The 12,655-nt window shown below is 37.3% G+C and overlaps 1 protein-coding gene across 3 annotated transcripts in view; it reads left to right on the top strand.

Annotated features, from left to right (window-relative positions):
• The window catches only part of LOC148950164 (uncharacterized), a 54,233-nt gene extending 41,846 nt beyond the window's left edge, over positions 1-12,387 (top strand). For all 3 annotated transcript variants that reach the window (XM_089092192.1, XM_089092190.1, XM_089092191.1), the window contains exon 2: positions 8,966-12,387. In XM_089092192.1, coding sequence (XP_088948318.1) covers positions 8,974-11,964 — 2,991 coding nt within the window. In that variant the 5' untranslated portion in view covers positions 8,966-8,973 and the 3' untranslated portion in view covers positions 11,965-12,387. The remainder of the gene's footprint in view (positions 1-8,965) is intronic.
• The last annotated feature ends 268 nt before the right edge of the window (positions 12,388-12,655 follow it).

Raw genomic sequence — 12,655 nt, 5'->3', positions numbered from 1 at the left:
TTTTTTTCTCTTGTCCCAAACTATTTTTTTTATTATGAACCGTTTATAGAACAATGTTATCCCATGTGTATGACAAAAGATGTATGCAAATTCCTGTTCATACATCTCCAATGTTTTAATAGACATTCTAAACGTTTGATATGCTAGCTTACTCTAAAAATAATGAAAACGTAACAATGTAATGCATAATATACTTTTAATGAAATAACGCCATGTAGAATATTAATACAAAAATATATTATGATACATTATTAATATCAATGATCAACTTTGGACATTTTGAATCTGTTCCATAAAATAGTTCACCATGTTCTCTCTTGATATTGTAGCTATTGTCTTCTCTTAACTCGTAATCGGTAGAATAATCATTATTCCATTTTGAGTCATACACAATATTTACTGGTGTGTCACCGACAGGTTTAATATACGTTTCATCTTTGCTATTATTTGATTCATCGACTGTTTGATTAATGGTAGTAACGTTTGCTGGCACTTTTTTTTTCATCAATTCATCTTGATATTCCATAGTGATATTTTCTGACAATGCCCTTTTAATTTTTCTGGCAATTTCACTGTCTATTACTACATTATTTTTACACAGGTAACAGTTTCGGCACGTAGCCAAGATATGGCTTACGATATTCGTAGAAGAGTAGGCCTTTCTTTTATTGACCTTCCGTTGAAAGCTAATAACTAAAAGATGATGCTTGGATATATTAGTTGGTAATATGTTACCTGCAACAGTAGCAAGGAGTTGTCCTCTATCATCAACGATTATCTTTATGTTGGCATTCTCTTTGAGTGCAATCATCTCCGGAGATCTCAATCTCGCATATCCACCATTTGGACAATGGAATCTTCTCGGTATTCCAAAGAAATTTAATTCCTTACTGTCATGACAATGCATGCATACATTTCCAATAGTGCTACCATTTATACTTGTTTAATAGTTTAAATACTTCTCCCTGTTGGCATTCAATGCTACAATAACATTGTCATGTGAACACACTTTATTAAAATACTCCATCTTCACTTTTTTTTAAGATGTGACTTATGTGTTTATAGTTCCACTGCATAAAAAATACTGATTTAATGCATGCCATAAATTAGGCAGTGTCGATAACCAGCCATAGAGTACCAGTAGGAAAACCACATCGTGTCTCTGAGAAATCATAGAGTAAAATTGTTAGAACCGTAAGCATATTTTGTCATTTTAAGATATAAACAAAAAAAAAAAATAAAATAAAAAATAAAGTTGAATAATTTCGAAGTTTAAAAAAAGTATGTTTTTATGAAAAAAAAAATATTGAATTAGAATCATCAGTCCTCATCATTATGAGTATCCAAAACTGGACTTAAGTTTCACATTTGAACTAGAGAATTGTATTTTCCATAATTTTCTTACATGAAAGTTGAATGAAATTTCGGTATTGTGTATTCAAGAGGTGAAGAAACTTTTTTATAGTTTAGTTTCTGATCGCGGGGGGTTGGGCACGGTTGAAGTTGTTTTCACATAAAAATCTATTTTCTGTCCGTTTTTAAGTTTTGATGTTGCTCCTTACTTTCACTTGAAGAAACTTTTTTTTATAATTTAATTTCTGATCGCGGGGAGCTGGGCACGGTTGAAGTTGTTTTCACGTAAAAATACGTGAAGCATTTTTCTACTCGTAAACTAAATTCTTAAACTAAATAATTATCCCGTCCTCCTCCCTCAGAAAGTTGAGAAAAAAAAGCAAAAACACAATAGCCTTATCTGTAGTGAAGCATTTTTCTACTCGTAAACTAATTTCTTAAACTAAATAGTTACCCTCTCCTCCCACAGAAAGTTCAGAAAAAAAACACACAGCCTCTATTTTCTGTCCTTTTTTAAGTTTTGATGTTGCTCCTTACTTTCACTTGAATAAACTTTTTTTATAATTTAATTTCTGATCGCGGTTGGGGCTGGGCACTGTTGAAGTTGTTTTCACGTAAAAATCTATTTTCTGTATGTTTTTAAGTTTCGATGTTGCTCCTTACTTTCAGTTGAAGAAACTTTTTTATAATTTAATTTCTGATCGCGGGGGGGGGGGCTGGGCGCGGTTGAAGTTGTTTTCACGTAAAAATCTATTTTCTGTCCGTTTTTAAGTTTTGATGCTGCTCCTTACTTTCAGTTGATTTGGGAGCTTGGAGGACCTTTGAGGACCGGTGGCTTCCTTCGTGGTTGGGGTGGGGGGGGGGATCGGAGCCCTTTGGGGTTGTGGTAGGGGACCTCACAACACTGTTCAAATGGAACTTGTGTATTATAACGACCACCGAGTTTCACCCTCAAATCCTATTCTAAAATCATCTTTTAAATCATCTTTTAAAATGTCTCTAACTGTTTCACCGAAATAATTCCCTAAAATAATAATTTGTTCTGAAAAGATATTATAAAGCCTTAAAAAGTATTATAATGGGGGCTCAGGAGCCATTGGGGCGCCGGGGGCCCTTTGGGAGCCCAGAGACTCTTTGTGGACCGGGGGGCTTCCTTGGGGGTTGGGGTGGGGGGGATCGGAGCCCTTTGGGGTTGTGGTAGGGGACCTCACAACACTGTTCACATGGAACTTGCGCATTACCACGAGCATCAAATTTCACCGTGAAATATTACTCTACAATAATATAATAAATCTTCTTGTAAAATGTCTAAAAAACTTTAAGAGAAATTAGTCAATACAATATTACTTGTTTCTAAAGCCGTATGACGAATCATTAAAAGGTATATTAAAGGTGGACTCGGGAGCCATTGGGGGCGCCGGGGGCCCTTTGGGAGCCCAGAGAACCTTTGAGGATCGGGGGGTGCCTTTGGGGTTGGGGTGGGGGGATCGGAGCCCTTTGGGTTTGTGCTAGGGGACCTAACAACACTGTTCAAATGGAATGTGTGTATTATAGCTACCACCGAGTTTCACCCTCAAATCCTCTTCTAGAATCATCTTTTAAATCATCTTTTAAAATGTCTCTAACTGTTTCACCGAAATAATTCCCAAAAATAATAATTTGTTCTGAAAAGATATAATAAAGCCTTAAAAGATATTATAACGGGGGACTCCGGAGCCATTGGGGCGCTGGGGGCCCCTTGGGAGCCCAGAGAACCTTTGAGGACCGGGGGTTGCCGTTGGGGTTGGGGTGGGAGGATTGGAGCCCTTTGGGGTTGTGGTAAGGGACCTCACATCACTGTTCAAATGGAACTTGTGTATTATAACGACCACAGAGTTTCACCCTCAAATCCTCTTCTAAAATCATCTTTTAAATCATCTTTTAAATTGCCTCTATCTGTTTCACTGAAATAATTCCCTAAAATAATAATTTGTTCTGAAAAGATATAATAAAGCCTTAAAAAGTATTATAATGGGAGACTCATGAGCCATTGGGGCGCCGGGGGCTCTTTGGGATCCCAGAGAACCTTTGAGGACTGGGGGCTTCCTTCGGGGTTGGGTTGGGGGGGGGGCAGCGGAGCCCTTTGGGGTTGTGTTAAGGGACCTCACAACACTGTTCAAATGGAACTTGTGTATTATAACGACCACAGAGTTTCACCCTCAAGCCCTCTTCTAAAATCATCTTTTAAAATTTCTCTAACTGTTTCACCGAAATAATTCCCTAAAATAATAATTTGTTCTGAAAAGATATATTAAAGCCTTAAAAGGTATTATAATGGGGGACTCAGGAGCCATTGGGGCGCGGGGGGCCGTTCGGGCGCCCAGAGACCCTTTGAGGCCGGGGGTTTCCGTTCGGGTGGGGGGTGGGAGGATTGGAGCCCTTTGGGGTTGTGGTAAGGGACCTCACAACACCGTTCAAATGGAACTTGTGTATTATAACGACCACAGAGTTTCACCCTCAAGTCCTCTTCTGAAATCATCTTTTAAAATGTCTCTAACTGTTTCACCGAAATAATTCCCTAAAATAATAATTTGTTCTGAAAAGATATAATAAAGCCATAAAAAGTATTATAATGGGGGACTCTGGAGCCTTTGGGGCGCCGGGGGGCCCTTGGGGAACCAAGATAACCTTTGAGGACCGGGGTTTCGTTGGGGTTTGGGGTGGGGGGGTCGGAGCCCTTTGGGGTTGTGGTAAGGGACCTCACAACACTCTTCAAATGGAACTTGTGTATTATAACGACCACAGAGTTTCACCCTCAAGTCCTCTTCTAAAATCATCTTTTAAATCATCTTTTAGAATGTCTCTAACTGTTTCGCCGAAATAATTCCCTAAAATAATAATTTGTTCTGAAAAGATATAATAAAGCCTTAAAAAGTATTATAATGGGGGACTCAGGAGCCATTGGGGGCGCCGGGGGCCCTTTGGGAGCCTAGAAAACCTTTGAGGACCGGGGGCTTCCTTCGGGGTTGGGGGGGGGGATCGGAGCCCTTTGGGGTTGTGGTAAGGGACCTCACAACAGTGTTCAAATGGAACTTGTAAATTGTAACGATCAAAGAGTTTCACCCTCAAATACACTTTTAAAATCATCTTTTAAAATTTCTCTAACTGTTTCACCGAAATAATTTCCTAAAATAATAATTTGTTCTGAAAATATATAATAAAGCCTTAAAAAGTATTATAATGTAGGCTCAGGAGTCTTTGGGGCGCCGGGTGGTCACACAAAATCAGAAAAATGTTCAATGTTCCTTTGGTACCTATGCAATTAGATTAAAAATGAAGATATTTATGCAGTTTCAAGTAGCTATTGCTAAGTTTGCTAAAAGATCAGTTATTTTCTTGCGAAAACACACAAAATCAGAAAAAATATTCAATGTTCCTTTAGTACCTACGCAATTAGACTAAAAATGAAGATATTTATGCAGAGTTTCAACTAGCTATGACTAAGCTTGCTAAAGAGCAGCTATTTTCTTACTGAATCCGCATGTAACTGAACCCTCGTGCAAGTCAACCCTTGTGCAACTCAACTCCCTCAAAACACTTTTCAGCCATTTCATGTAAATTTTTTTTATTTCTAAACTATTTAAAATTGACAACACTGTGCAAATCATCACTTGTGTATTATACAGTACACATTCATTCCATCTCCTCCAAAACACTTTTCAGTCATTTCTTGTTAAAATTATCCAATCATTAATTACCCCTTTTTTCTCCACCTTCAAATGTTCCTTTAGTACCTACGCAATTAGACTAAGTCATCGCCCAGTTAACACTAAGATGTAAATTGAGTAACCCTCTCACAATAACGAACCAAACCAGATTATACCCACCTAACCAGATCAAAAAATGGCGGTCACACTAACTTGATTAGTAATTGGATTCAGATATACTACGAACGGACATTCAGTCCTACATTCACGGGTTTCTGCAAAGTGTTATGGGCCTCATTGAAAAAATACCAATTTAAAAAAAAAAAAAAATAAACATGTATCCATGAGTTTGACCTCCAAAAAATGGGTGTCACAATAGAAAACCTGTCTGCCAAGCCATGTATCGTTCATAGTAATAGGTAAATGGCCCTGGTAACCCAATTACTTGAAAATACACACACATATCCATGCCTCAGGCTTGTGAAAGTGCATGTGTATTCAGTGGTAATTGGGCGCTTACTACTAACGTCACTCAAAAGACCACCTAAAACCAAAAGACGGTTTTTTGGGAGATTCTCTAATTTTTTAATCCTTGAAAATTTTATTAAATGGATTATGCAGTTTCATCTCATTATAAGCTTCCTGTCGTGATTCATAACAGTAAATACTGCAATTAGAGGCACTAGTCATGAGAAAGTCGGAATTTTCTATTGTCTTTGAAATAAGCTGCGTTTTTCCTGACGTACTATTGCTACAAATTATCATTCTAAAAGGCACATTAAGCTTAAACATGAATATTGCTGAAAGTTATTAAATCAGATTAAAAAAAGAAAAAATTTATACTATTTACTTAGAAAGTAAATAAAAAACTGCCGAAACTACAGGTACAAACAAATTAAAAAAAATGATTTGAAAATTGAATATTTTCTGGATTTTTCCTCACTTGTCTTCTCCTTCTACTTACTTACTTACATGTACCTGGATCAGGACACAAGCTATGTAGCTCTCCCTGGCTACAGGATTTGGCAGACTGTTGAATTCCACAGGTTACGGTATTGGGTTAATGGGACGATAATTTCGAGCCATGAAGGGTTCCATCTGTGACAATGTCTCCGGAATCCGCCAATCGGCTCGAGGTCCGATTTGACATTGTTGAGCCAAGTTTTGGTGTGTCCTCCATGTCGTTTCCCCCAATCAGGTGCTGGTTTGCAGCGTAGCCTTTGATTTGCAAAAGTACCGGCCGGTCTTCGGCAAACATGGCCGAACCAGGACAAGCGGCAGTGTCGAATGACAGATGTTATGTCGTACTTCTGGTCACATCGTTGGCGGATGACCGTATTTGGGATTCGGTCGCTGAGTCGTAACCCCAATATGCTCCTCGGGCATCTGTCTTCAAAAGCGTCGAGGGCGTGTGCCTCAGTTACTTTTAAGGGCCACGTCTCACAGCCGTATAGTAAGACCGATCGGACTAGGGCATCGTAAATACTGATTTTTGTGTTCCGGTAGATTCCTTCCTTTTCCACAGTGACTTCCACAGCTGTGCGAAGACAGCGGAAGCTGATGCAATGCGGCATTGGATTTGTTCTCCTTCTACATATAGATGAGTTAATCGTAAACAGCTAGAGATGGTAGATTATCTGGTTTTATTATATCTTTCCTCATCTTGTAGGGAAAAGTCATGTTCGCATTTCAAACTGTTCGTGGTAACAAACTGCAAGTAAGGAGTGACACGGCTAAATAGTAACCAAAACTCTAAAAAAACGGAATTTTTTATATCAATTGGCTTATTATGAATCAAAAGAATTGGCTTATTATGTTAATTCTAAATATATAGCATTCATCAATCTTCGTGTTACACATAAAATGCTACGAGCCTGAAAAAAAATTTGTCTTATTTTTGAAAAAGAGGGAAAACACCCCTTGAAAGTCAAAGAATTTTAATGAAAATCCCGCCATCTCATTCAGCGTATCAGAGAACCTACTATAGAGGATTCAAGCTCCTATTTGCAATTAAATAAAAAAAAATTTTTTTTTAGCTGAAAGTAAGGAGCGACATAAAAACTTAAAACGAACAGAAATTATTCCCTATATAAATGGGGCTCTCCCCTCCTCAACGCCTCGCTCTTTACGCTAAAGTTTGACTTTCTCACAACTCTTATTTTTTTTAAACAATGAAAACCTAATTCCTTATATGAAAGGGGCTGTCGCCTCCTCAACGCCCCGCTCTTTACGTTAAAGTTTTCTATTGTCTTACAAAGCAGAGTTGTGAGAAAGAGTCAAACTTCAGCGTGAAAAGCAAGGCGTCGAGGAGGGGACAGCCTCTTTCATATACGGAATAATTTCTGTTCGTTTTAAGTTTTAATGTCGCTCCTTACTTTCAGTTAAAAAAACTTGTTTTTTTATTTAATTTCTGAAGGTGTTTGAATTAATGCAGGTTTTGATTTTGGCTCACTGTACATGAATAATTAAAACGAATTTTGCCAATTAATTTTCCTCTTTTTTGGTTAAATGGCTTTCAGGAAAGCTGTTTAATTCCACTTACGAACGTTTTTATCGATAATAAGTATACGTAACTTATGAATTAACTTACTTAACGAAATTATTTATTCGTATAATTTTATTATGTATATTAGGGGGTTCACCCTCTAGTCAATATCTCATTCTTTACGATAAAGTTTGAACTTAGTTCCAATTATTTAAGAATGAACACTTAATCACAAAGGCCGTTAATTAGAATAAATAGCTCTTATGAAATGACTAAAAAATTTTAGCGTAAAGAGCAAGGTAGTGAATAGGAGGTGAACCGAATCACATATGTAATAATTTCTGTTCGTTTTAAGTTTTGTTGTTGCTCCTTACTTTCAGCTGAACAACTTGTTTGTATTTTTAAATCTAATTTCTGGTCGTTTTTTTTTTAAATAATGATGAGAAATCCGGTGCCACCTTCATAGCAATGTCACTTCCCCCATGAAAACTTCCTCCATTGAAAGATCCTCCCACGTACCCCACCCCAAAGACTTTGGGGTATTAAATCATCCTAAAAGACATAATTATTATATTTTCGACCATACTGAACAAAATGGCCATCTCAAAATTTTGATCGGGTGACTTTGAAGAACAATGAGTGTAGGAGGGGGCCTAGTTGCCCCCCATTTTTCGGTCACTTGAAAAATGCACTAGAACTTTTAATTTGCGTTCAAACGAGCCCCCTGTGATATTCTAGGGCCACTGGGTCGATACAATCGACCCTGGAAGAAAAAAGAAAAGAAAAAACAAATAAACACGCATCCGTGATCTTTCTTTTGGCAAAAAAAAAAATACAAAATTCCATATTTTTGCAGATAGGAGCTTGAAAACTCTTAAGTAGGGTTCTCTGATATTCTGAATCTGATGGTGTGATTTTCATTAAGGTTCTATGACTTTTAGAGGCCCCCTGTTTTAGAAAACAAGGCAAATTTTCTCAGGCGCGTCACTTTTGATGGGTATGACTAAACTTGATGAAACTTATATATTTGAAATCAGCATAAAATATGATTTTTTTTTATGTATCTATTCGTATCAAAATTCCGTTTTTTAGAGTTTCAATTATTATTGAGCAGGGTCACTTTTGGAAATTAATTTTCATGGAAGGGGGATTTCCGGAGTGATCAGAACAACGATTAGAACTTAGTCTTTTTCCAATGAAAGTATGCTGAGGAAGATTTTTCAGGCTGAATCTTCTGCGATAAATTTTACGGGGGGGGGGCCACGTTGTCAAAACGTAACCCTGGGAGAGGGGTAATTGGGTGGTGAGAGAAAAAAGTAAGGGGTAAAAAATTGAGATAACAGAATTTTCGTGTCGTGATGTGAATTTTCTTTATGTTTTGATGACACGTTGTCAAAAATTCACGCACTTGATGTAGTTTATGAATATCTCTTATTTTTAGGGGCGTTCATGACCTTTCTACTAAAGCTGCTATTCCTTTGTTTCATAACTGTGGGCGCAGCTGATGACGAGGATTTCTACTATGATATCTCTGAGGAAATTGGTGAAGATATCCCTTCTTCTTCTGATATTCCTTCGAAGAAAACCTACATGCCTATAAATCACCTCACAATATCTGATATTACTAGGAGCAGTGAGGTCACAACAAGATCGTGGGTTAAACCATCAAAGGTCAATTTTAGTTTTGAGGCAAGAATAGGGAAACCCGTCCCGTCCGATCAATATAATTCAGAACAAAGAAATCCTTCAAGAGAAACAAGAGAAAGTACTAGTGTACCTACAAAAAAAGTATCGAACACAACAATAATATGGGTTCAAACCACCCCTATGAAACCGGCACCAAACGCAACACCCTCTCCAAAATTATCAGCTGTGCTTAACACTATTGCAGAACAAGTGAGAAGTAATATCCAAAATGGAAGAATAGTAAACAATCCAACATTTGAAAGTAGCCCTTCTAATGACCATAAACAGCATACTCCTGAATATGTGTCCGTTCTAAAAGTAGTAACTTCAACACCGAATAGCACCCTGGAAAAGAATACAACTGAATGGTGGCCAACAAAATTTTTGTATGCAGCACCCACAACTACTACGTCTTATATGAATAAAGAATCTACATTTACACAGCCTATTGAATATTTGAAGAATAAGTTATCAACAAAACCGATCAATCCTACCAGACGCCCCCCTAGCAATCTTCCACCAAATAGACTACCATTTTTTGGCACAACCAAGCCTCCAAATAAAGCAAATGAAAAGACACCTCTTTATTCACCCTTTCTTGTTGTGACGAAAAAGAAAGAGGAACTAAATAATAAGTTAACATCATTTACTACTAAAGAGCAGTTTAAACTTGAACAATCTCATGCCGATACAAAAATAAACTTGCTCAACCTATTTCACGCAACTACAACAATTGAATCACCACCACATGAAGCAGAAACGACACAATCAAATAGTAAGGAAATTGAGGATTATGTTTATGTAAATATATGGAATGTCGTCGACGGGAAGCTTCACTTAAGCCAACAGCAAAAGATACCAGCATCACTTTTTGGAAATATGCAATTTAAAGATGGTGCTATGTTTCAGCCTGGTGATATACCAAGTGCAGTAATGAAAGCAGTAGAAACCCCTGTAAGTAAAAGGCCACTAAGCATCCAAGTAACTTCTTCTAGCCTGTCAGTTTCCGACCTCACAACTAGGTCTCCCTTACTCGTTGGAGAAGGTAATATACGCACATTACCACCATCTATTGTCATACATAATGAAAACAGCTTCGCTCTGAGCAACGGCTTTCCAGAAAAAGGTTTTAAGATTTCTGAGGAAAAAACAATTGCAACTCCAGAACCTGTTTTTATAATTCGTCCAGGGTTCACCTCTGAGAGACTTTTGAGCACAACAACAAGACCTAGATTTAAAACCCGAACAACAACAGGAAGAAAATTTATAGATAGTATGCATCAGGGTACAACAGCCTCCCCTGAAAATTCACTACTACTTAGTGAGGTACCAACCACCAAGATTAAAAGACGCAGAAGACCCACAAGAAAGAAAACAACATTTAAACCTCTAACTACACTAACAGCAAAGCCACTGAAGTTGAGCGCTATGGAGTCACTGATAGAGAATCATTTAAGTAGCCTAAGTACACCTGATCTATTTAAATTGTTATCGGACCCATCTATTTTTAATGGGACCCACTTGACAATTACAGACTTGTCAAATATTAATGCTTTCCGGCTACCTAAGCCTAGTAGTGAAGGTGAAACTATAATCCACACATTTCCTTTGGTAAAAAATGTAACTAGCTACATGGAAACCAATTCAAATCAAGAAAAGCTTCAAATCACACCTATCAAAACGTCTAAAATCAAAACAAAGGCTAATAAAAAACAAAAACCGAAGGTACAAAGTAAAAAACACACAAGGAAGGCGCAAAGGAGAAAGCCAACAAGAAAGATTCAAAGAAAAAAGGCAATAAGAAAGACCCAGATACCAAAAGGATCCGTGAAACAAATAATAATCACACCGCAAGGAGCTTACAGCAACCCTTCCAAAAGAAAACAACAAATAGTTAGAAACAGAGGTGGTAGTCGCTTCGGCAATCTTGCTTCAGGGAATAAAATGATGCTAGGTTTTGCTGCTGCACCGTCTCTCGCCTTAGCTCTTCCATATATTGCACCTATGCTTGGCAGGAAGAAAAGAGAATCTGACACAATCTTACAAAAATATAGAACAATCAATATTTTGCCTTCAGGGTATAGTCATTTAGTTTACGAAGGTAAAAGTCTGAACCGCAAAACATTTAATAGAGTGAAACGTGACACAGATAATGAAGCTAGATCAATTGAAAATTATGAAGACTATTATTATGATGCAGAACAAGTAGCAGAGGAAGTACCAAGTTTGCTCAGTCCGTTTTTAACCGAAAAAGACCAATCTAATGAGCTGCCCACAACAATAGTACCAATTAAAAGCACTTACACCAAACCTTTAGCTGTTGACATTAGCCCGTTCCTAACCAGAATGAATATGACCCAAAAACAGTATTATCAATTGTTCTTACGACCTCCTCTTGAGATTCCCGATAAATACATTGACGATTCTATTACAGTGTTTGCAGGGACTCAAAAACCAGGAAAGAAGAAAAATAAAGTAAAACAAATTCAAATGGATAATGGAAGTGACGCCGAAGATGTGGAAAATGACAATACCAGAACGGTGGATTTAAACCGTTTCTTTGCAAATAAAGGGAAAAAAACAAGCATTTTGAATTATTTTCCTTATTATGCGATACCTTTAATAGGGTTTTTAGGCCCATTGGCACTGCTAGGAGGAGCCGGACGGAAGAAAAGATCCGTTGATTCACCTGAGACAATGACTTCGGAACTTCTCACATCTCCGATGGAAAGACTGTTTCATAGATACAAATAAAATAAACATCAAGCATCAAAACTGTGCCAACAAGCGTTCAGGACACAAACTTTCGAAAGAAAAGTTCAAGAGTGTTGTCCGTAATTTGTGCTTTCAAAAACTTGGCGAAGTCTAGGAAAAGTCGGACAGAGCCAAATATTTTGTCTTTACTCGAGACTATTTAAACTTTCTTAAGAACCGTTAGAGTTTTCAGCTTCTTGTTATATACATCTTAAGTACTACTCCAACAAGGAGACAAAAGATCTTACTTGTGAAAACAATCGTAAAACGGGTGGTAGGGTTTTAGGAGCCCAAAAAAGGGTTGTTTGGGTAAAACCAGTGTATGCATGTAGTGATTTCTTGTTATTTTATATTTTTCAAATATCCCTATAATAGAATGTGTTTATGAAGCGTCAAATGTGATTTTATTCAATATTAGCTATGCAGAATTAATTTGAAGCAAGAATATGTAGCTCATAATAAAAACTCATTTAGCCTCCCAGAAACTACACAGAAAAGAAATCTAACGAATTTGTAACGCCTTTAAAATGTCGTTTGATAAGGCACACAAAGGTGAATAAGCTTTCCCAAATCAGAATTTGACTGTCATAATAAAAGAGAGGCATAACATTTCATAATTTTTAAGAAGAAAAAAAACACAAACATACAACGTGCGGACGTTGTAAAAAATCTTGTTTATTTGTATAAAGGT

This window comes from Artemia sp. Qi Xiang Cuo, chromosome 7 (assembly GCF_049724085.1).
Source record: "Artemia sp. Qi Xiang Cuo chromosome 7, ASM4972408v1, whole genome shotgun sequence".
Lineage (NCBI taxonomy): Eukaryota > Metazoa > Arthropoda > Branchiopoda > Anostraca > Artemiidae > Artemia > Artemia sp. Qi Xiang Cuo.
Note: the sequence above shows the minus strand (reverse complement) of the source record. Positions and strands in the feature narration are given on the sequence as shown.